The sequence below is a fragment of the Ciconia boyciana genome, chromosome 1, assembly GCF_034638445.1.
Source record: "Ciconia boyciana chromosome 1, ASM3463844v1, whole genome shotgun sequence".
NCBI lineage: Eukaryota > Metazoa > Chordata > Aves > Ciconiiformes > Ciconiidae > Ciconia > Ciconia boyciana.
The window spans coordinates 53,574,647-53,600,105 of NC_132934.1; the positions used below are offsets into that span (position 1 = coordinate 53,574,647).

At 35.7% G+C, this 25,459-nt stretch overlaps 1 protein-coding gene across 4 annotated transcripts in view; it reads right to left on the minus strand.

Moving 5' to 3' along the window:
* Positions 1–25,459, minus strand: part of ANKS1B (ankyrin repeat and sterile alpha motif domain containing 1B) — a 448,570-nt gene that overhangs the window by 337,817 nt on the left and 85,294 nt on the right. For all 4 annotated transcript variants that reach the window (XM_072866003.1, XM_072865996.1, XM_072866022.1 and 1 more), the window contains 3 exons: positions 25,274–25,384; positions 22,009–22,184; positions 606–746 (listed from right to left, as the gene is read on the minus strand). In XM_072866003.1, the coding sequence (XP_072722104.1) occupies positions 606–746; positions 22,009–22,184; positions 25,274–25,384 (428 nt within the window). The remainder of the gene's footprint in view (positions 1–605; positions 747–22,008; positions 22,185–25,273; positions 25,385–25,459) is intronic.

Here is a 25,459-nt window from a genome sequence, read left to right on the forward strand (position 1 = left end):
CATGCCTTGGTGGATACTGCAGACTGGTCTGCTCTGAGACTTGTTGGGACTTAGACCCAAGTATATTACCCATTTTTATTTATTCTCCTCTGTATTATCATGAGCATTTGAAAATGTTTGGGACTTTTTTTTTTAACTTATATAATCTTCAAAGAGAAGTCTTGGGCTATATTCTTACATCAGTTGAGTTATGCATAACGTCCTCAATTAATTCTATAAAGAAAGTAGCTGAGATGTCATTATATTAATTAGAAGCTGGTCAAAAATAGAGTACTTATCCCAAAGGAAACTATGTGACTTCAAAATTGCTTTCCAGACTGAATCAGAAGAGAAAGCTATGCAACATAAAACCTATCTGCCTAAAATGGGGGTAATAAACATCAAACAGTCTCAATACTAAACTCATCTGGATGAGTATTACAGCAGGATGATCGAACCTTGACATTTAATTTTAAAACCGAATTTTGAGGTTAAAATGAAGACTGAAGGTAACAATTATGAAGGGAATAGGGGAAGACTAGAAATTACTGTAAGAGGTAAGACAGAGAAGAGATTAAGCAGCTCTTCTATAGTTAATGTTTTATGATGAAAAGGTAAACATATACCTGTGCAAGCATGGGAAATCCAAGGTTCCTGCATCCATTACAAGGTGTCAATGCCTCCCATAAACCTGAAGGACCACAAGTATTTTCACCTGCATCATCTTCTTCTTCCTCTCTTGGTGATAAACATGTTGAAGAAGGCCTCTGTGCATAAAGAAACAGTACTTTCAAATTAAAGACAGTGATATATTGTAAAGAAACATTTTACTTAAGGAAAAGAACTTAAAAGATTCCCATTTATAAATTCCCAAAGATAAACTGCTATTTTAATAAAAAGTGACTACTGAACTGTCAATCTGCTCTATGAAAATCACACTTTCTAAGAAAGGTGCATATTGACCTATTTGCAATTATACTTTAAATATGAGTGAACATAATATCATATATTAAAAATATGTATTTATTTTCTTCATTATCAAGTAATTGCAATTTCTACTTCATTTTACTTTAAAATTTGCTTTAACATGATTAAGTTTAGGATATCCCATAGAGAATAAAAACTAACATTTATATAAAAAAAATACTATCATCAAGAAAGAAATAATGTAAGCTAAGGGGATCTTGCTTCAATAGTCATCTGTTGTGTTCAGAAAAGAAAAGTACGGCTGTATTACATTTGCCTGGATCAGTCCAAGGTTTTTGCAGAAAAAAGATAAATTCAATAAAAATATGAGGTTTCAATTTTTATGTTATATTTACCAATAATAAATACGTTAGCTTATTTTGTAGGCAACAATTTTATTTAAAAATGACCTGTCTTATTTTGTTTCATCAGCTAGAAGGGATGAAAGGTATGGGAAAAAGTCATTCAGTTGTGAGCATTCAGGCTTCCATATTGGTCTTAGCGATAAGGGAATAATGCTGATTTTTTTGCTTAAACCAGTATCCTAATATTTTATGACTGCCAGAAACAGGAAGAGTGGACCATTCCCATTTATTTATGTTATTTTGCTACACAGGATAATCCACTGCAACTGAATGAATTGCAGTGGCAACTTTTATTGATTTCAGAAGGAGGAGGAAAGCTAAGCCTGTAATGAATGATTTTTAAAATATCATGTTAAAAAAATTACAACAACAAAAAAAATACAAATTTTACTCACATCTTAATTCTTTGTCTGTATTTAAATTGGAATATGTAATAGCTGTTCTAGCCTGCTTGACATTTGTTTGTGCAGCCTACCTGATATTCAGATACTGAATGCTGCCTTTAGGAATGCTTGTTTATCTTAAACAATCTTTCAGAAGTGGCTGGATTTTTGCCTGACCAACATAATGCTGTTTGAGACAAAGGCTGACTGCATCTATTAATCTGGTGGTAACATTAGCTCTAAAGCACTGCTATGAGACCCATATAAAAATTAAAAAAAAAAAAAACCAAAACACTTAACTGCAGATTATTTTAGCCAATAGAATAAAGAAATGTGTTGAGTCTGCTGCAAGAACGGGAATGCAGAGGTGAAGGAAAAGTAGGGGGCGAAAGAAGTGGAGAAACAGCAGCAATTCTGAAGATGAACACAAGCTGATGGAAACTGTAAGAGAAGCAAAGGCACCGCACAGACAGGTACTAACTCAAACTGTGTAACATCAAAGGATCATTTAACCTTTGACTTTTGTGCTAACTTCTTATACAGAGATGTGGCTGGTATACCATTAATTTAAGCAGAAAAAATATTTCTAAATTCTATTTCAGCTCACTCACCAAAGATGAGAAACACGATATATCCATCGCTACTAGTCTGATTCCCCTCAGTTAGAAAATGGTTGTTCCCTTGTTGCAGACTTCATGAATCTAGCCATATCTTCTAAAGTTAGGTGGATTTATTTACTTTTTATTTTAAAAGCCAATTTCTAAAACATTCTTAGCATGAGATTTCATTAGGTTATTTTGACAGTCAAGTGGTGCCACAGAATGTGTTGCCATAGCAACCAATATTCTTACACAGATTATCAAAAGGATTGGGTTAACTCTGCAGAGTGTGGGTCGTGAAGGACTATTATTGCTATGCATTTGCATAGACAAAGGAAGCAGACTACAGGTCTTTCCCTTTCTATTTATGACACCATCTTCCATGGTGGTTGCCCTACGTTTATATGTTAAATCTCAGAATTGTTGTACCAGAGAATAAAGTGCTTCTTGCCCCCTGGAGCAAAAAGCAAAGAACTGCAGCAGTGCTAGGTACAGGAAAGCAGGTAATACACACTAGCTGTGACCTTACACAAGCCATTGTAAGTGAATGAAGACAGAAGTCACAAAAAAAGTATAGTCAATGCACCTTCTAAAGGTAAAAAATACACACACATAATATCAGAGAGAATTTTTTAACACAACTAAAGGAAGATGAATAATGTAATTCAATACACTTGAATCATTCAAGGCAGAACATGTGAGTATTAGCCATTACAGGATCAGAGTAGAAAAAAATCTTAGCAAAAATATTATTGAACAATAGAAAAAATACACAACCAGAAGGAGAGAGTTGTATTATTTCCATTAGATTTATTTTATATAAATAGCCTAAGATAGAGTGGAGATCACACAAATTTAAATTAATGTTGTCAATATGAATGAGAAGAAGTGGGGAATATTATATAGGCAGATCTCCTGATCATTCAAAAAAGGACCAGTTGATGTCAGAGTTCATTAGACACACTGTTGGAATAAATTGACTAGTACTCCTATGCAACTAGACAATCCAGGTATGAATTACATGATACAGGCTAATTTACAGACTACTGCGGAGTAGGGTTGGCTCTTTTTATGCTTAATGACTGACTTCTGTCTTCTTGACCAGATTTCTGCTACTGATAAAGCACTAAAAAGGAAGCATTAGGAGACATGTATGCGAATGGTCAAGAAACAGTTATCACTATCACCTTTCTCACCCATCCCTGCTGCCAGAAGCCCAGTTCTTTCCAGACAACAGGTGCAAAGGGATAAGTGGGAGTTGCTGAAGGGAGAGAGCTGCATTTGCAGAGAGGAGTGAAGGAGTTAACAGTTGCATGAGAGAAAGGGGAGCCAGAAGTCCCCCAAATGGGTAGACTTTGCATACCCTGGGAGAGGGATGCACCTGGAGGAGACAGGTGAGATACAGAAAGATCTACAATCAATCCACAGACTTCAGACTGTCACACGAGCCCATAAAACTCCCAACCCAGAGCACCCAGTTTCCTGATATTCTCTCCCAGCCTTCATTCCTTTCCCAGAACTCCCTCATTTTTTCTGTTCTGTTGTATAATTTAATTTTGCCTCCTCAGAGATCCTTTGGACATGAAAATCTAATTCTGTGTGTGCTGCTGGGAAGCCTTGAAATAGCCCTGTGGGGAGAGTTTTAGTGAAACCAAAGTTATTTATGCCCACTTCTCAGAAAAAAAAGAAATAAATACAGAGGAAGAGATTTCTGTCACCTAAAGAAAAATATACACAATTGAGAACCTTTTATTCATGCCTGTTTTGACTCCAAAAAGAAAAAGTAAATGTAGTTAGAAAATGCCACCTAGATCATAGTTGCTCAATTAATTGAATTTGACATTATGAAATGGTGAAGTCAACATAAACTGTAATATTCAGCTTCAAAAAGGCCAACTCTGCCTAAGCTAGAAGAGACATGAGTATAAGCATCATATATCCTCAAACAAAGCAGACAGAAAACTTTAAATATATTAGATATAATATATAAAAAGGGAAAATTGGTAGGGAAACCACAAGACTGATACAGAATAAAAGATTTAATAAAAGTTCTGGTTTTTACTGGAACCCTGAATTAAGTATTAAAAATTGCTTATAGCAGTAGGAGACTAACAATATAATTTCTCTATACATAAAAAAGAGAATAATAATATAGCAGTAAGGGAGTAGTAAGATCTAGCATAAGGACATTGGATCATTACAATTAGTGGCAAGTTTTCCTCAAGACTCTACTGGGCCTGACACATCACCACTGATCTTCATATCTGACGAGCATTTAGATTATGCCTTTGAAAATTTAGGTATGGAAGTCTTCCTCTTCATGTCTCCATCTACACAAAAGGCAAAATTTGCCCAGTAGGATACTGGACTGGGCAAGTATCCTTCAGTTAGACTGAAGGATACTTTATTCTGTAAACAGGCTATTTGTTCTCCTGGTATATGTATGTACATCAGACTGGCTATCACAATAACTTGACATCTCTTTCCTGATCTAAGAGAACAAGGCAATATTTAGCAACAGACAGAATGATGAGTACAGACAAAAAAAGCAGAGAAAGTCTGTCCCACTCTTAAAAGTCGACAGGAAAAGAAAAAGAGACCACCTTTAATCTTAATTATTACTTAAAGCTACCAAGTTCACAGCTCAAGAAGCTTTATGCCATGTATAAAACATACATAAAGTTTTGGCCTTCCCTTTTACAGATGTCAATGATTTCCTGACTACCATACGACCTAATTACCTAGACAAGTTTTCTCTATGAATACAGTAAGTGATACAAAACCTCTTATTTCCTTTTATACCCTCTTTTTCTCAGTTTTTAATGAAAACTGGTTTGCTTTCTGCCTTGACATTTGTAAGCAGCCATTGCTAGGCAAAATGTGATTTAATTCCCTCATTTCAGGATACAGAGGAGACTTTCCTGTAGTAGTCCAGTGAAATCTAAAACCAAACATAAAAATCTTTCTTTATGTCTCGTATCTCTGTTTGTGCATAATTATAATCTGTTTGCAGAAGCATTGCAAATACCCTTTCAGACAGTATCCACTAGAGCAAGATAGCACCAGCAAAACTGTAAAAGATATAAAATAGGACCTTTACCATTTGCTATTGCATCATAGTTCTAGACACTAACGTTAACTATTCATTTATCTTGCAGCATATCACATATTAAGAAAATAAGCTTTCTGAAATGGAGCAGCAAAGATGAAATCCAGAAGGCAATCTCCTTCTGCTTATGCAAGGCAGAAAGCAACTAGACATTTGATAATCTAAATGCTACCACTCAGTCTGGAACAAGGAAGTCAGTAGGAGGTTTCTTCTGAAGAAATAGTTTGTCAGACATAGGACCATGCAAATATCTCATATAATCCTAACCACTGGATTAGAGAGGCATGCCTCTACCTCTCCTTTGCCTGGCCCAAAGGATATGTCATTATGTCATGAAATACAAGTGAAAAAAGTAGAGTTCCATTGCCTAATACTCTAATTTTACGTTATACTAAGAACTAATAAAGAGGAAAACTGCTCCTGAATATCCCCTATAAATTAGGCTGAGCAGGTTGTTCTCTGCCGCTGCTGTTCCCAGCAGCTGTGGCAGCCAAGCCAGGGACAGCAGAGCCGGAATAGTGTTCCTGTGCTCTCAGTGCTCCCCCTGCTGCTGCCCAGGCTGCTCCCAGGGGAAAATGCCTGATGGATGCAGAAGAGCAAAAAGCAGCATTTGGGCGTGAAATGTAACCCCATCAGTTACTATTTTTCCACAGCAGGATCCCTGCATAAACCAAATGTACCCTTCTGGGATTCAGTAAGGATCCTGACAAGGAGGAGCCTCACTTACAAGACACATGCTATGTCTTACAGATGAACGACAGTGAAGTGTTTTGGTGGCCAGGGCACACCTTTCCCACATCCCGCAAGGCGGCCTTCTCCCTGTTTGTTGTTTTTCCATTTCCCATCCTCATTATCTTGTCCTCCACCTTACACTGCATGTCTCCAGCCATTCTTTCACAAATATGTTCCTAGTTTACATTTCTTTCACCACTTCATTCGCTATGAGTCTGGTTAGAGTTTGATTGCACCTCCTGTATTCAGCAAGGGAATACCAGAAGAACAAGGATGGTCTTGTACATAAAGCAGCTGAATGTTGGAGAAGTGTACTCTGTACCTGCCTCTGCCGTAATCCCTGTGACATGCTGGACATGTCATTTAAAATTCTCCAAGATGGTCACTAAGTTTGTCTTCCTTATTTCCTGAACATGAAATTGTGAAGGCAAGTTTGCAGAAGTGCTGGGTTACATCAGGAACCAGCATGACATATTCTGTGACCATTTTCCATGCTATGTCAAGACTAAGTGCTCTGAAAATGCAAGCTCTAGCAGTCTCAGACAGGGAGAATCTTGACCTCTACAACACTGCACATCAGCCAAGCTGCACATGATAGTATTTTCTGACTGGTGCTCCGTAAAAAAAAAACTTTGTCTGAAGCAGTCAAACTCCGTGAACTCAAGCACAATAATGTCTGAACCTGGGAAGAAATTACTGTAACTTGAAGTCACCGGAAGGTCAGCAGAGTCATGGTAATTGACTACATGTAACAACAGTAAAAGGTATTAACTTTAGGTAAACATTATTAATTCACATACGTGATGAAAAATACATGAATGTGTAGTTACTGCCCCTCAGTGGGCAAGTGCTATTGACACCTATCATGATGTGCACCCCAGAAATTAATCGTTCTGTCTTCAGGGCAAGATCTGACAGTATGCAGTAAATACACCCTGGAACTAGATGGCAAGTACAAGGTACACTGAATAAGGCCAAAATTATAAGTAAAAATAAAAGAAAAAATGGCCCATCAACGGAGTGTCATGTATTAATAAAAAGGCTGATCTTGGCTAATTTATTTTTCACTAAACATATAAGCTTTTGAACTGTGTGGTAATCTTCATATGAAGAGTATTTCATCTATATATAAAAGCCGCTACTAGCACGCTCGTATTTAGTGATCTGATATTTTGTGTGTATATCTTAAATGCAAAGCAAAAGACATCTCAGTGTATTTCAGTAAGAATCTTCACTCTTTTCTAACTCCTGCTTAATTCTGCCATGTGGGTGAAGACTCAAATGACAGAATATTCACGAATTCAATAAATCGAAAAATTGCAGAGAATGGAACACTAAGTGCTTTTAGTAATTATAATTTAACCATAATAAGATGGTATTTGTTAAGAATGATGTAGTAGACTGAGCCTATAGAATTTTAATTTTTAAGTATCTTGGGAAGCATATACTGCGTTTGTTTTTCAGTGTGAAATTAACAAGATGAAGTATCAGCTGCTTGAAGCTGCAATATGCACTGTCTTGATTCAAAAAAGCACTTAGAACACCATTCTTTTAAACTAGTTTAAACTGTTTGAGAGCTAATAATTTAATCTGAGCTATTTGTTTAATCTGTGGATTAAACTAATTTCTGGATTGTTTAATCTATGGATTAAACTAGTTGTCTTCAACGCATGGAAATATAGGCACTTCCACAACTTACTCCATCCCGATATCTGTGTTTGAGACAGGATTGAATTGCCTTCCAAATTAATTTCTCCCTCTTAACATTAGGTAAAATAAAGTGAACTTGTCTTTTAAGCACTTGTCTAACTTTGAGCATGTACCTAATACTCATAAATCAGACTATTTGCACACTTAGTATCAATTTCAAATACTTAACATCAAAGCACTTCAATTGCTTTGCTTGACCAAAGAAAAAGAACTTAGCACATTGAAGCATAAAGCCCCAAGACAGAATTCAACCCAGCGAGCCATATAGACTGCAAGGACACTCTATGCTACAGAAACATATTTCTAGGGATGCCTTTCCATCCCACAGACATAGTAGATTTGACCTAAGTTGGTATGTAAGAAGGGTATACAGAAATGTAGGCTGTGCAAAAATGCAGGAATTTGGTAACTTTTTTTTTTGAGTCTTGAAGTTTAAGCACACGAATAGTTCCAATTAAGTTAATGGGATCTCTCATGTTAATGACAGGCTTATGTGTCTCCCTGAATCAATATGCACATGACTCATTCCAAAATGTGACTCACTGCGAAAAACTCATGTACCAGTTGAAAAAGAAGAGACTGATAATGAAGGGTATAGGAGCCTGCAGAAAAGCAAAATCAAGCGTTAATATTTTTAGAAATATTAAATAGAATTAAAAGCTTAAACATATTTACCATTGCATAAAGGAAAAAAATATAATTCAAAATAAAGACCAGCATTTTTGGCTTTAAATGTCACAGAAAGAAAATACTGCTTGGAGAATAACTACAGAAGCATCTCTGTATTTAACATCCCTATACTATCTGAATGTTATCATAAAACATTTGAAAAACTCAGTGCAATGTAATTGCAAAGCAAATCAGCTGTAAAACATGTATTTTTCTTTTTTTAAAGTTGTGAAAGAGAGGGTGGATAAGTGGGTGGCAGAATGATGAAACTTATAGAAAATACATTATTTGTCATGAAATAGAGCAGAAGGAACAGAAATTAAAGTAGGGGAAAAATCAGGTGGTAAGTGAGTAGGCAGAATTCACCACTTCATTACTCCTCCAGTGCACAGTTTTTTATTTAGCATACATATTCTCAGTAGAAGTGTGTTACTGAAAATGCAGTTATTATTCCATTAAGTTGCTGTTGGCTTAATGAAGGACATAAGAGAAAATCATACCTGAATAGACAAAGCCAGTCTAAAGAGAAACTACATACAGCACTGAGTTACTCATCTGAAGACGAATGCTGGTTAAGACTGGATAATCAAAAAGGCCTTGAAGAATGTTTGTACTAGATTATCTACAGATCCATCAGTAATAAATCACTAGTAGTTTGCCATATTGTCTCCTAAATACTAAATATAATATAAAACCAATGCAGTAGAATAGCTGACAATCAGTTGAAACGTCTTGACAAGCAAGTCAGTGTGCTATAGAAGTTGAAGGCCTAACTGGAAAAGATCAGTCAAACTGTAATCTACCTTTTGATCTCAGTAAAACATGGAAGACCTCAGACTCTTCTAGAGGTATTAGAAAAAAGGATCACGGACACCCCATAAGGGATGCAGAATACTATCAACTGGACAACAGCTCTCAGTGCAGCCTGATTTACATGGCAGGTGGAAGTAGAATTCAAAATCATCTTCACTAGGAAGGCAAAGGTTTTGCTATGGCTGGTAGGAAAACCTGCTAGTGTGAAGTCCACATACTACAAGATGCTGCTTTTTCCTGTCTTATGTAATTAAGAGAGTGATTTCACTGCAGTCATCTCAATAACCAGTATGACCAGAAGATTTAGGACAGTGGTCGCTCTTCCTGTGCTAGTTCATCTGTACTGTTCTTTTTGCCTGCGGTAGATTCAATGTACTATGTACAGATTTACCGCAATACAAGCACACCTTTATGTTGTTTTCCAGACATACTCCTAGGTAGCTGAAGAGCTAATACTTAAATTCTTTCTTCAGCCAGTCATCATATAGTGCCTTAAAGGTCCTGTAAAATACAGACAAACAAGTCAGTAACGCCTTCATCTATAACTCCTGTGTAACATTATATTTCTTATGAAGTATCTACGGCTAAATAAATGATCTGTTAAAGTTATTGAGATTCCTTAAAGGAAACTCCATTTTGGACAGAGACAAGGGCAAGGTAGTAAATATTCCAACACCCATAAGGAATCAACTATTAATAATTAGAAGAAAGACCAGCATAGGAACAAAACATTTTTACATTTTAATATTATTTTTGTCTAAGATTGACAGGCAGTGCTGAGGCTGCTTCTTTGCAGACTGTGAACAGTTCATATTCCAGAGATATTGGGCAGAGCACCAATATCAACAGAAATAATAGCAGTACTATTAATAGAAACTGCTCAATCTCAAATAACTACTGAAGCAAATAAAATTGAAGACTCTCTTCTGAGATTTTCCCTCATGGCACTAAACTGAAACTTATAATAAGTTTAGGAAGGACAGATGCCAAGAGAAAAGAAAACAGATGATCAAAAATGGTGTAAATCATTCAACTCTTACATCCCTCTGGAAAAGTAAAGAAACTGGTGTAGAAACAGATGCGTGCATGGTCAAGTAATCCTGGTTTCTGCTTCTAATCTCAGTTTAAAAACTTATACCACTGAACTCAGCCAAGGGTTTCAGTATATAATGAAGTTACAGAGGGTGCATTTATAGCACACTGTTGATCTGTATTAAATCTATAGGCAAACATTTCTAATGCATAGTAAATATTAGGCACTTGCCCCTTAATTCTGAATTACTCCTGATCTTATATTTTATAGAGGTATAAGAATCTGGTCCAATATATTTTTCTGCTATTCTTTTTCTACTTGCTGAGCTTATTCACAGGGACGGAAAAACTATGCCAACAGAATGCAATGAAACTCTGTTATGAGTGGTCAACTACTTCAAGACTTAAGGACAAAAATACTTAATCTTTTTTATATGTCAATTATAAAATAAATGTGCTTGTTGCCATTAGGCTAGAATAAAAATGAAATTAAGCAAGTAGTCCAAACAAGTTGACCAATGTTCTAATTTCAGCTACTAAACAATTTTTAAAGAAAGTGTTCTTTTGTATTAGCTTTTCATGGATGCTCACTTTGCCCTGTGAAATATGGCAGAATATTTACCATTAGCATTATTTGTATACCTCTTATTAAGAAGAAGCGAAGAAGGGAAACTGGGACTGCTGCTGCTAAGAGAATACCTACTTATTCAACTTCAAAAGAATCACAGAATACGATATAGTGAAACCATACATTTACACTTATCTCCATCCCTTAGTGGATCCTGTAGGGGTTCACACAGCTCTGATGGATTAGTAGGCTCCATCTTCTGTTTACACTATAGGGATAAAACTGTGCTGTTCCCCTCACTACAGAAAACAACTGAGAGACATACCCATATGGTTCTCACTCTTCTCATGCATTTCCTATCAGATGGTGATCATCAGGCTTTACTGTCAGTTCCAAGTTTAATGACTTTATTCTTATACTAATAGAGTAAACATGAAATCAATGTTGACTTTAGGTATATACAAAAGATATTTAAGACAATTTTTTTCCCCCTGTCCTGGTATTCCCTCGTCCTGTTGGCTAGGTAGAACACTCATTTATTCTAAGATCACTATGTATTAAAAAAACACATTCAAACCTGCATTGGTACCTGCTGACAACAGTGATAGAGTTCTAGAAATATTACAGAAATACCTACCTCTGTAACATGCAGGAACATCAAAAGCTAAAAAGTTCTAGAATGAGGTATTCCTTGTTTAAGATTGCAGGATAGAAAAGAGTACATTTTAAAGCATTCTTTCTCCTTCTTTCCTTATTAACTCAGTTATCTTTCCCCTAGGGTAAATATCTACATATGACTGTGAAAAATAAATCTCCCACATATTCAAGCTCAGGCTTCTTACAAACTATCAAAACTAATTTTTCAAGAGAGCAAAAATATGTTTTCAGAAATTAAAATCTAATTGTACTTAAATGTTAGAGAAGTCCTTCATATTCCTTATAGATCATACTCTTATTGCTCAAATGTGATAAACCAAATAGATTACTAAAATTCCACAAACATTTCTCAATCCTTAATGTTAACACTGCCAATCTACTGGAGGGACATTTGGATCTTGATTAAGTTGGCTCTACACTGAGGTCCATTGTCTATCTTTGGGCACCCTGCCTAGCCTCTAACTGCCACTCCAGAACACCGTGACTTTCCAAGTCCTTTGTCACATCTGCCAGCCCCATGTAGATGTCTCAGCTGCTGACCAGAACAGCACTAGATGCCTATATTTATGCAACTGACTTGAGGGCTTATGGTGGGATTCAGCTGCCAAGCATAGGCATCCAGTGTCATTTTAGACACTACAGGGTAGCTGTTGACCCTTAATCACTGCTCCTGAAAGCATGACTGAGCCCATGTTAGCCCCATGCAAACTGCACCTTGCGCATCCACAGTGGCATGACATACTTAGCGTTAAGGCAGCTGGATCCCACCTTTGGAATTTCAGCACCCCTACTGGTGATACTCTGATCAAACAGGGAGAAAATGAATTTTAAGAGAACCAAGGAAGATCACGATGAAAAGAACTTTTTGTTCTCTTGTGAGGGAGAAGCTGAAAACCTGATTCTGGCTGGAACACTGGAGAAAAGTCTGAGGAGTGGAGAAACCCGAGGGAAATGCAGGGCAGGAGTCCATGACAGATTTTTGGCAGACTTCTAGGGAAGGTCAGAGCTTGGGGGAAACATCTCTGGTGACTGATATCCTAGTAACAGCAAAAGTCATCAGTCTTCATGATGATTTGGTTTTGCAATAATAAGACAAAGAGAGAGTTGATGTTAATATTGCAAAATCACCTGTCTGGGTGGAAATCTCATGGTATTATATCTTCTCTTTCTGTTCTTCAGAAGTGACTGAAATTCTCTCAGAAGATCCCAAATGAAGTTGGAGACTGTAGCTTAAAAATGGACATCGTGTTGTACACTATTGCATACTCACAGGATGATGGACACTGAGGGTATGGAAGAAATGGAAGAGACAAGTATTCTGCTATGCAAGCCTGGCAACAGCGTCCACAATGGCACAGCCAGCTCAGAGATGTTAAAAAAAAAAAAGGCACAAATACAGATGAAAAAGAAGGTTCTCTAAAGCACTGAATAACACACAAAAAGATATTTAATTAAAGCAAATATACTTCATATTTGGAAGATGATCTCAAGATCAGTTCTGATAGAGTCCTCAGATCCTGGCTAATCCTGTTGAGATTAGTAGATTTCTTTGGTATTCATCTAAGTATAATGAAACAGAGGTTAGTCTTCAAATTACATATGTGCTCAGTACTACAACATATGACAGTCTCTGGTCCTTGTGAAAAAATGCAAAAATCTACTGTGGTTAATTTAATAAAACATAGCTGTCCAACAGGATTCTTGAGTAGATAAAATATTACTAATCATTTCCAGAGCACCCCAAATTTACATACAGCTTTATAGCCATAAAGACAAACAAGCTCTTTGATCTGAAAAGCTTATATTATAATTACTTTATATGGAAAAAATGCTACACCCATATATGACATCCTTATGTAAAAGAGATTTAGCTAAGATGAAAGAGTCCACAGCAGGGCAAGTGAAGTGGTTGGTAGCATGGCAAGATTTACATACAAAATAAACTTGAAAATGCTAGGATTACTTAGTCAGGAAAAGGAAAGCTTTAAGAAAGAACAAGCCTGAAGTATTGCAAGTTATGGAGGGTGTGCACAAACTATTTGTTCTTTTCTACTCTGTCAGATTTTACTTTAAAAGAATAAATAGAAGCATATACTCAGCAAATAAAAGAAAGTGTTTGTACATACAGCACATGTTCTGCAAAACATAGTAATACAGGGTCATTGCGGTAAACAATGTGACAGATTGGAGCAAAAGGATTAGATACATTTAGGATTCACCAGTGCAAGATAAGCACATAACAGCATTCAGAGAGATTCATTTGTCTGTAAGCTATTTTCCTGCAAGTATATGATAGTCAAGGAATTTGCCACACACATACATAATTGGACAGACTGGTTAAATATTTCAGAAAATCATTCTAGTGGAAAAGGAGCAGGTACTTTTTAATGCAGATTAGATGAACTGGTGGCTTGGCCAGCACCTTCCCCTAGTTATACTTTACTCCATGTAGTTTAAACCATACTAAGAATTGTCATGTTTCGGGATTTTATATTCTTAAATAAGTGCTGACTATCTCACGGGGTATGTCTGTGCAGCACGCTGGAGGATTGTCTAGCAATAATTCTACCAGAAATTGCAGCAGCAGGGAGCTGCGGGCTAATTTAGTTGGCTGTGAAGCATGCCACCGGGCAAATTATTCTGTGTAGAGTTCCACACAGCTGCTGTTAGGATCCCTCTAACACAGAAATCTTTACAACACTGTACTGAAGCATAGCATAACCTATAGATACAAAAAATAACCTATTTTAATAACTATAGAATATAGGTTAGGAAAGGATACATTAAAAATGTCTGAACTTCCCTTGGCTAGATAAACTACCTAACAGAAGGGACAAAAATCTGTATGAAGTTGGTACATTTCACTCTGCTTCTTTGCAATGACCAGCTCATGTTTAGGCAGAATTTAGAAATAATTTTGTAAAGTAGCTTATAGCAAGTATGTCATTCTGTATCGACCAAGTGGATGCTTGGTACTAGATGTCACATTATAAATGTCTAATGAAAAAAATAACAGCAACAACAGGTCTTCTCAGTGGGAAATACCACTGTGTGCATTAGAAACTGGGACTAACAGATGGTTTTTAGTTGGGTGGTAGCTTTTAAAAACAATTTTTAAAGTTATATAATCTTAGCTTCAGAGAGTGGGTAGACCTTTGCAACAAGGGAATCTTAAAAAGTAAGGTTTCCATACCCTGGGAGAGATGGTCTTCATATTTTTATTTCCCACAGAAATAAAAGTCAGTATATGCTTGTAAAATGAGATTCATAACTGAACTAGGTCTAAGAGTCCAAGAGCAATTTAATACAAAATTCTTGCAATGTCAAAATTTGGCAATACATAAATTATCTACCACTATTATAAAAGGAGAATTAAGTAAAGCAACAATATTCCAAACACTGACCCTCAGCACAATTCCCTGCTTTTTTTTTTTAACATCATAAATACCTTCAAAATACAGCAAAGCTGTATTATCAAATTCAATAAATGTTACTATACTAAATAATTTAAAATTTACCTGCTTCTCTCCATGGAGTCCCAAACAATCAGGCCTGATTGTCTTACTATTCCCTAATGAATAAGTAACCAAATTGTTCTTGAATGTGTTTTTAATGTATCCTCATTAGTCAGCCATTGTATATACTTCTGGCTTGCTCATCATCATTGTCGTGTGGAATTTTGTCTCACACTCTCAATAATGTCTATATGCAAGTGTGTGATATTATTAAAGGCTACCACTTTTGATCCAAGACAGGAATTGTTTTACTCCAGCATATTTCACTCTTAGCCATTTTAATATTTCAGCCTAGCCATTATAATATTTCAGCCTAGCCATTATGTATTTAAATGTTATGTTAAAAAAAACCCTCAGTATTATTGAATAATGTTACTAAATTGTTTACCTCAATATTCTTCAACAAATTCCAGATTACTTTGTAAAATAAAAAAATTTCTTTTTTTATATGTGTGCTTTTTATAAAAAATAATTGTTCTTTGCCTTAGAGGAAAAAATGAATAACTGAATTCTAAAGGACCATGCATAAATTTTATTCACCTCTAATGTATTCATTCTTAGCCATCTTCTTCCAAAAACACACAATTCTATCCTTTCAAATCTCCCCTTAGATACAAACCAAACATGATCATGGTTGTATTGCCTTTATATACCCTAATCTTCTTGATTTTCTGACATAAGAGAGTAAAAAGTGAATCTTCTCTTTGAATATGTACCATCACTGTTTTCAACAATGTTAATATAAGATGTTTTTAAGCATTTCTTTTTCACTCTCTCTTAATGTACATAAGTATCAACTTCCCTTTCTGGATGACAGAAATAAGCAGAAATTGACATTTATATGCCTGTGATGAAATCCAAATCTTTTTCCTGAGACTACACAGAACCTTTCTTCATGTTTAAATGTAAATTACTGCTGCCAGCCTTTATTATCTGTTATATAACCATATTAAATTTAATCAGATATACTGCTGCCACTTCTGTGAAATCCCTCTGTAGTGCAGTCACTATAATCCTACATGTTTTTACTATCTTCAGTTTTATTCCATAAGCAAAAAAAAATAGGGGCACCTTTAAACTTAAGTTTCTCAGTATTTATTCCAGGTAATTAAGTAAAATCCTTTAACACATACTCTGCTGTTAACAGCACAAAAGGACTTTCTGGAACTGTGTCTTCTTTAATCTAAACTCATGTCACATATCCAAAGACAGTAAGATATTGCATTTGCACTTGCAATCAATAATGTAGTTTATGTATTATGCTTCTGAACACAACAGCATAAATGGAAAAGCAAACATAGCAAGCAACCACCTACTACACAAGATTAAAGGGACTGATCTGAAGAAAATACTTCAGTTTGGAGCTTCAGTTTTATTAAGTGTATATGGCAGATTTTTTTTACTTTAAAATTAGTTTCAGTTCAAAAATTCTTATGACCTCAAAAAATATGGAGAATAGTTATTGCTACTAAGTGAAAAGAAAACAATACTTTTAAAATTCATTCTTAAATAAGGACAGAAAATATATAATAAACTTTTAAACACAGAATAAGACAAACCTCTTTTAAGAGTCAATTTTAAGAAAAAATCATTAAAATATCAAATTTATGAAAGGAAAAGATTGAGATGTATTGTATCCAATATGTACATCTTGCAAATATATATATACTCATACACACACATATGGAAGTGTAGAAGTTCTTAATACCCTATTTTTTGTTTTGCTATCACAGGCTGTCCAAAGCAAATAAAAAGTAACATACCATTCTCTGGTATCCACAGGAATTTTTTCTTACATGGACATAAAGCCCATACTTTTCTGATTTTTTTTTTTTTAATTAAGAAACAGAATGAGCAAATACATTACAATAAATACAGCATATTTCTGTTTTTAATATTACATTTAGAATATTTTTTTCTCACATGAATATATACACAGGAACCTCAAACCTGACAAGAAGCTGGTAATGATGTTTGTTAGTTAGTACTCCAAGGACAGAGGAATCTAAATTAAAGCAATTTATTTGCAGGAGCTCAGGAAGATTCCTCACCATATACATTTTGACATTCTTCTGTTCATTTTCCCGACACATTTAATATTTCTGGATCCCTGCTTTGCAAGTTATACCTATTTAGATTTTCTTACTTGCTCTTGAACTCACACAGAATGTTTGAATACACACTTGATGTGTAACCTCTGCGTTATAATACACTTCTAAATTTAGCCCTGCTATTTTAGTTTGTAGTTTAAATGTATACCATGATGTTCAATACATTTTCCTCTTATAAGAATTACAAATGTTTGTTTTTAAGCAGTTTGTACTATCAACTGTGTTAAAAATGCATTATTTTAACGTAGCAATGAAAAAAAGTTGGAAAACTTATACAAGATGGCTGCTTTTGTTCTTGAAATTACTGAGCCAGACTGCCATCTATTGGAAAATAAATATTTTTTAAATTATACTTTTTGTTTTTTAACTGAGACTACTATAAGTTATTGTCAAAAGGTGATTTTGCTAGCAATCATAATTAAGACAGCTTAATTTTTTAAAGGAAACACCTAAGTTAACTAAACTGTGATATAATCAAGGATTTTCCTACGTCTTTTTCCACCTCATGTTTTCTGGAACATATTTTGAAGCACAGCTCCTTTTCTGACTTGCTGAACAATCAAATCCTAGTTATTTGGAGTGAAAGTTTTGTATTTAGCAAACAGAAAAACTGTAATATGTCAGCACTGAACAATACACAAGTATAAAGCTTTCCCAGCTTGCCTGTGCAGCAGCTATCAGGGCTTTCCACGTCTTTGCATACACAGGGGAACTAAAGAGTGTATTCAAGTCACAATGACAAAATGGGAAAAAAAGGCAGAAAGGAACTGGGAGTAAAGATCTATGAATCCACCATCAACCCCATCCAGTGTACAAGCCTTTGAGAAAAATGGGCAAATCCAACTGAAGTGATGCCTAGGTATATAAATGCCTTTTTGGAGCTCTCGCTGAAGTTGCATAATAACCCACATTTCCACTTGCAAAATTATGTTCAATCTGGCCTTTAATTTTGTGGAGACAATGAAGAGGGGATTGTTGTCTGATATCTCAAAATATACATGTTTTAATGACTGGTGAAGATAGACTAAGAAACATGGAATTAATATTTTACATGACAGCACATCAAAAGTACATTGAAATACAGACAGAGTGCAAAATCAAGCACTGAAATTATAAAGTTTCCAGTGTAGCTTTAACTTGACTTTCCTTCGTTTATTCTTTATGATGTACTCTTCAAACAAAAGATCCTGTTAACTTATTCTTATCTGACTTTGTGCTATTCAGCAAACAAGCATTCACAGTTTTCATCCTCTTCATTAATTGCTCTCCTCATTCAGGAAGCTAACACGGTCTGCTTCTCCAGAACCCCAAGATTTTCCCAGATTCCCTTTAGGCTTTTGGAATGGAAGTGTCCTGTAGGGACATTTTTACTCACCTCCAGATCTGTTCCTATTCACATCTACGCTGTGGTGTCTATTCTTATTCTCCTTACTTTTACCTACTGCTCCATTGTACCCTCTCCCTCCCAGATGTTCATGCCTTCCAGTCCTCAAGATCCTGCCCTTCAATTTTCCTATTCAGCTCTTCCATGTCCTGAGGAAACTTAAAAGTCAATACAGAGCTGACTAGTAATTTGGAATTAATTTGACTAAACCCAAAATTTTCATTCAAAAAGCTCTTTTTCAGTTTCACCTAACCTCAGAGTTGTGCAAACTCTGCTTCCTATTTGACTTTAAAATACTATAAGCACATAAACCTCTGGTTTTGTTATATTAAGTAATAAAATGTGTAGTGTTTTCAATGCAAAATTTGATGAAAAGAAGGAAGTCCATTAGTCCAAACATACCAGAACAACTTGCTAAGTGGCTGGATGACTAATTGTCCAATAACTCAGCAAATGGAAGAATGGATTCAATTCTGTCCTTGGCCTAAGAGAGTTCCAACCCACATCTTCAAAAGAAAATGTAGTATTCTACAGGTGCTGTATCACTGAGCAACAATGCAAGACATCTGAGGCCAGAAAAGGAACAAAATTTGCTAGTGTCTAGGGAGTCCTAAGTCCTGCTCTCTGGATTGCACTGGTATTTTTCCAGTGGTTGTAAAATCCAGAAAGAATACTGGAGGGGATCAATAGGCTGATGCTCAGTCCTTTTATTTGGGAGACTATAAATGTGATATTAAAACCAACCCTTATGCCATAGAGAGAACTGAATCCCACGCTTCCACTTTTCAGATGAAGCCCTTTACTGTTAAGTTACTGCATTAAAAAGCAGGCATCCCCACTACCCTTACACTAAACAGAAACAGTGAGCCCTGCTCTTTCAAATAAAAGAGGCTGGCACTTAGATTCAGGAGCAATTCCAGGCTGTGGATCCTAGATAGACAGACACTCCTTTCTGCAGTCCTGAATCAATCTAAACCTTATTTAGCCAGAACAGTACCACAGGTGATTCAGCCCTCTTCAAAAGAACCAGTTGTTAAAAAAAAACACTTTGAAACACACTCTGCTTCCTGATGCTTTCTCTTTCACGTGCCCCTGCTAACCTCAGGAGGTGGTTCCTGATGCTCCTTGCTTCAGCTTACTAAGTTTTTGACCCACAAGCTACTATTCCAAACAGAAATTCCTCAGTCTTGGCCTCCTATTTCTCTGAACAATAGTATGATGCCAAAAATGCAGATGTTTCCTAGCAGCCAGTTCCTTTGCAGAATCTCCCCAAGGGTCATGAAGTGTCATGACTTGGGTTTTGGAACCTGCTTAGATCACTGGACTACAGGAGAAGTTGAAAAGCCTGCACCAGTCATTGTCTCTGGAAACAACATTTGTCCAGGAAATGGCATCACCTGACGCATTACCAGGGACCTGACTTCTACACCTCTTCAGAGCTGATGCTGGCACAGTAAACAATGAATAACAGAGAAGACCCCACTTACTCTACTGAGATTTTTACAGAAGCTTCCCAGGGAGGAGAAAACTAAAGTCAGAAAAATCTGTAAGAATCTTTCTCTGCTTTAACACATATCCAAGGAATCTATTTCTGACTCTCCATATCTATATATGTCTCCACTTCTCTCTTTCTGTCTGTATCTCCACATTCTTATACATAAATATTCATTTAAGTTTCTTCAAGCATCACCCTACTGTCACGCTTCTTCCACCACCATGCTTGCTGGTCCTGCCCCCAGAATAGTTTGGCAGCATTCACCTTTGCACACATTTTCAGAGCTAAACATATCTCTTCATTTTAGTGCTTCTTCCTGATTACTCTTTGATGGCTCCTTACAGCGCTGTGTGCATTTTCATATCACCCATGCACTATACAGGGAGTCTACAAACCAAGGGAAGGCAGCACGTTCCCAAAACTAAAAGACAGTGTGTCAAAACTGGGAGCAACTTATACTTTAAAGAATGAAACAGATGTTTTAGATCAATCAGGAAAATCCCACATGACAGCAAAGAGTCCTGTCCATCTAGGCCTGTATAGTTGGGTTTACTCTACAGGAAAATGTGCTCTGCCCTGCAACATGACTTCACGTTGGGAGTGTATACCCATCATCCTGATTCTAGTTTTCTTTGAAAGAAAAGCTGGGTGCACTAGTAGGAGAGAGCCACAACACACTTTGAACAGTCCCCATTTTTGAAGATTTGTTTTCACCTCTAGTTCAATATACAAATAAATAAAATCTCAAAAAATGTATTGCCTAATTAACCTTTGTATTTGCTTGCTGCATGTAAATTACAGATTTAGGGTCTGAATACTTCCTATTCACATTGTATTTCATTTATGTCTGTAAAAATTTCAGTCTGAGTAGACAGAATTATATGGATTACATTTTCTGCAAAACAGCAGCTGAGCAGATTTAAATAGCAGTTAGCACCTAAATAGAGAGAGACACTAGGAAGATGTATAAAAATGCTTAAATGGGATCAGTACCTTGTTCATACTGACTTCAGTATGGGTTATGTATCTAATCATTCAAACATCTAGAAGGGCTTTACAAAAGTATCTACTGCATTTCAGGGCAGCTAACCATCTTTGTAAATCTCATTATGTCTACATATATTGTAATAAATCCTCTAGAACATAAAAGTCCTTAACTTGCCCTGTTTTTCCCCACATATGAAAGCATAATTTTTCTTAACTTATGAACAACATTAATTGAAATTTAGTACTTAGCATTTTCCCTCTGTTCTGTGCTTTATTCCCTGGGCAATCCCATTCACTTGCTTACTGAGGAAGAGAATTCAATTTAAAGAAAAAAAAAGAAAAAAAGCCTTGTTACACTGTAAAAAAAAAATGAATCCTAGAGCACTTTATTCACAGGATTAGTAGTAATGAAGTAATATATTCAACTGTAGTTGAAAATCACTGAAGTATCACAACCACAACAATTTTCAGTATTAGAGACTCAGTCTTTAATACCATTAGGCTACTGGGAAAGCTATACAGTAATAAAATGCATAAAAATCACAACTGAAGATGCTTAGCTGCTTCTTTTGGGGAGCACTTCTGATCAGATTCTGCAAGCCTTTAGTCTTCGGTATAGTACCAAGCATACTGATTTAAATTGATTTCTCAAAAAACCCTTCCTTGCACGCCCCACACTCAAAACAACTAACCTGAACTTTTGGTCATATTAGTGGTGCCATAAAAAGCCATTCTGAGGTGTGGTAAGCAATATCTTTGTCAAATAAGGGGAACATTAAATTCTAAATCTGTAAGGAGCACATGCTATATTTTTTTTTTCTATTATAATGTTAGAATTGTACTGTTCTCACTCTTGTACTATTTCTTTCTTGAATGTGCCATAAATAAAGCAGATATAACTGAATATATTGTCTTTGTACCCCATCTTACTTACTACATTAAGCTTGGTTTGGCTTCCACTGGTCATAAGTTCCTCCTCTGATACTTTACTAAAATTGTCCAGATAATGGTCTGATATTGTATGAGACAGATCTTCAAAAGAGTATTCCTTTTCTTGGCACAATTTGATTTCATCTAAGAGCTTTGATAATTCTCCAGTCACAGCTTCACCTTTAAAAACAGACACACCGTTAGTCAATAATTAGAATACCAGGGGTAATTTATGCCTAAAAAGGAAATGCACATTCTTTAAATTTTAATGAGTATCTGTTATATTCCATGTCTTATCATCTAAACAGTAATCTTCATGCACAATTCTCCCCTCAAAAATAATGGCATCTCATTCCAGAATGGGAATGACTAGAGGTAATCTACATACTTCTGCATTCTCCTATACCTTGCATTTAATTAGGATGAATTACAATACATACTTACCCTTTCTCTGTTTTCTAATCCTGAAAATTGGCTAGAAATAGCAACTATCCAAGAATGTAAAATTAATCCAGGAAAGGAAAGTTTCTACAAACATACAAAATCGGTGTCCCATACTCTGTGTTGGGTTCATGTTTGCTGCTGTGATCAATTCATACACTACATAGGTTCCATAAACTGTAAGTAGGTTGGAACTGAGTTTCCAAGAATGCACATCTGTCCCATCAAAGTATCTACGTTTTATAACCAATTCTTGCTCACTTTCCCAGGATTAAATGGAATGGTGGAAGGATATACTGGGCAAAACCCACAAATTTAAAACACGCCTCCCTACAGCAGTCTATCAGAAACCCATGTTTAGTGCATTCTGCGTTGTGTTTCATGTTTTCTCCTTAATTTATCAGATATCTTTAGTTAAGAAATTTACCAAAATAGTAAGACAATGGGCTTTATGAGTCTATACTAAGTGAGGGCCACTATTAGAAATACTAGTAGTAATAAGTATGAGAATCACATTGAGTGCTAACTTTTCTGAAAATAGCCCACTGGCAGCAGCAAGACCTCCACAGAGTAACAAGCTACTTGTTATGAACAACTGCATTAGGTTCTGAAAAGCTATTGCATATGTGTTACACAGCTACCTTCAGTAATAGCAATGAAAATGCGAGTGAAAGCCAAGTTTTTCCAGGGGCAAATAAGAAACCCCTTCTCTTGACTAGGTTTACGAGAGTCATATTGTTGGAAACTACAGTCCTTATACTTGATAAAATACAGAGATAATTCCATTTTACTTCATCTTTGGGAATAAAATGCTGAAAAGGAAAACCAGAGTGAGTATATTAAGCTCAGCATACACACAACACACATATGTATATTCATGTAACTAAAGAAGCCGCAGATAAGATTATATCTGCCTGGTCTAGAGCTCTTTTTGTGTCATTTTTCTTCATAATCACTGTTTGTTATGCTAGGTAAATAGAAGTATTCTAAAATACTTTTAAAATTACAACTATGGCCAGTTATGACTGAAATTTTCAGAGCCAAGAACAGAAGTTGCTAATTAAAAGCATCTAATTGCTTTTAATATCTAAGTAACAGAAATTTTGTATTCAAAACTCTTGTTAGTCTTAGTCAATGGTAACTTCACACAAAACTTGTAAATTAAACAAAGATATAAACAGGTTTATTTATAGTCTCCTTTTTAATTAGAAAATTGAAATTATTCCAGATTAATATTACAATCAATAAAAATTGGAAGTAAAATACCTAAATATTTTATATTAGTACCCTAAAAAGAAACAGGACTACTGTTTCCTACAGAATTATGTTCATGTCCCCAGTCCCATGTTCTCCCACATATGGCCTGCAATGTGTCTTACTGCGCAAGAATGAATTCTGTGTGACAAAACTGGAACTGCAAGGGTGCTGACAGACCTGTAAGTAAGTGTACGCTAACTGGCTGGCTGATTGCTGCCAGAATGAATATATAAAAGACAAATTTTGCCTATTTCTTTCAGTGCAGGTACTAATTAAGGTCTCTTTCCTCTGTCTAGCTACCTATTTTCAAGGAAGTCACAGAAAGGTAATTGATACCACTATCCCTCTTCCAAATTTGGTTTAAATTATTTGAAATTAGATTGTCAGAGAATGGCAGACAGATGGATGGGAAGCACAATCAAGTACAATTTCTTTCCTTTAGAATCAGACTACACAACAGACAAGCAAAAGCCAGCTAGCATGTTTCACAGCATTTATACCTCGATAGTGGAAACAAGGACTGTGAGATCATGACTTTATCATTAAGAAGTAAAACATATTTTAAAAATATTTACTACTTAATTTCAGGACAGACATTTCTATTGCATAGTGTAGTCGACTTCATAATTCTACTAATCTCAAAGGAACTATTTATCTTCATACACCATATGCCTGTTAAGTACCCCAATGGGAAACGTTAATGGAAGTAGAGCATTTGTTTACTATCACCATGAAGATTATAATCTGGTGTGCAGCAGTAAACTCAATTTTCTCATGAATGAAAACTCTCCCTGTAAAGGTGTTAAAAAAAAAAACACAAAAAAAACCCCCAAACCCAAAAACAAATCCACACAACAAAAACAAAGTAGAGAGGCTTAGTTATTTGCCAGCAGTCAATTACATTTACTTTGGATTATTACAGAAGGCAGAAGTCAGGTTTGGTTCTACAGAAGGATGATTTTCATGGAAGAGCAGGACAACACCACACTCGGGAAATGCCCTATTTAAGTGGCTGTGGTGTGTAAAGGGTGAATCAGAACATAAGATGAAAGCACGTGCACACAACAGTGATAGTCACAGTATATGAAAGATATGCTAGAAGATGAATGGAACAGCAGTACACACATGATGTTTGAAAGAGGCATCCAAATGTAACACAATTGGAAGAGGTACTCACTGGGAAAGACAAAAGTAAATTCAAACTTTAACTTGAATGTGAACAATGCCTGCACAGTATTTCAACATATCTAGTATCCTTTTGTTTTATTTGATTATGAAATGTGTAAAGGTCAGATAAATTAAAAAGATTTAACATCAAATAATGTAATACATTGTAATCCATCAGTGACTTGTCCTTTCTCAGAATACAGTTCTTTGCTTTCCTATATGACATGGATTACAGTGTATGTAGTCAAGATAGGTAATTCATGGTGGAAAACACTTCTCAATATCAATAACTTTCTTAATATCTCTTTTTCATTTTGTATGTTTGTATGAATGTTAGCAATATAATTTTAATATTAAAGAGAAGTTCAGTGCAGCTTCTGTATTCACAGTGTACATGTATTTACTTTTAGCCTTTGGAGACGGAGGAACTTCTGGGGACAAAAGGCAAGACTGATGTTCTGCGCATTCCAGTGGGCGTTCCTCTGAAATACTCGCATTTCCTGTTTCCATATATTCTGCAATTTAAAGACACACATAGACTTAAACTCCTGAATTAAGGGGGTTTATTCCAATCAAAAGTATATTTCCTA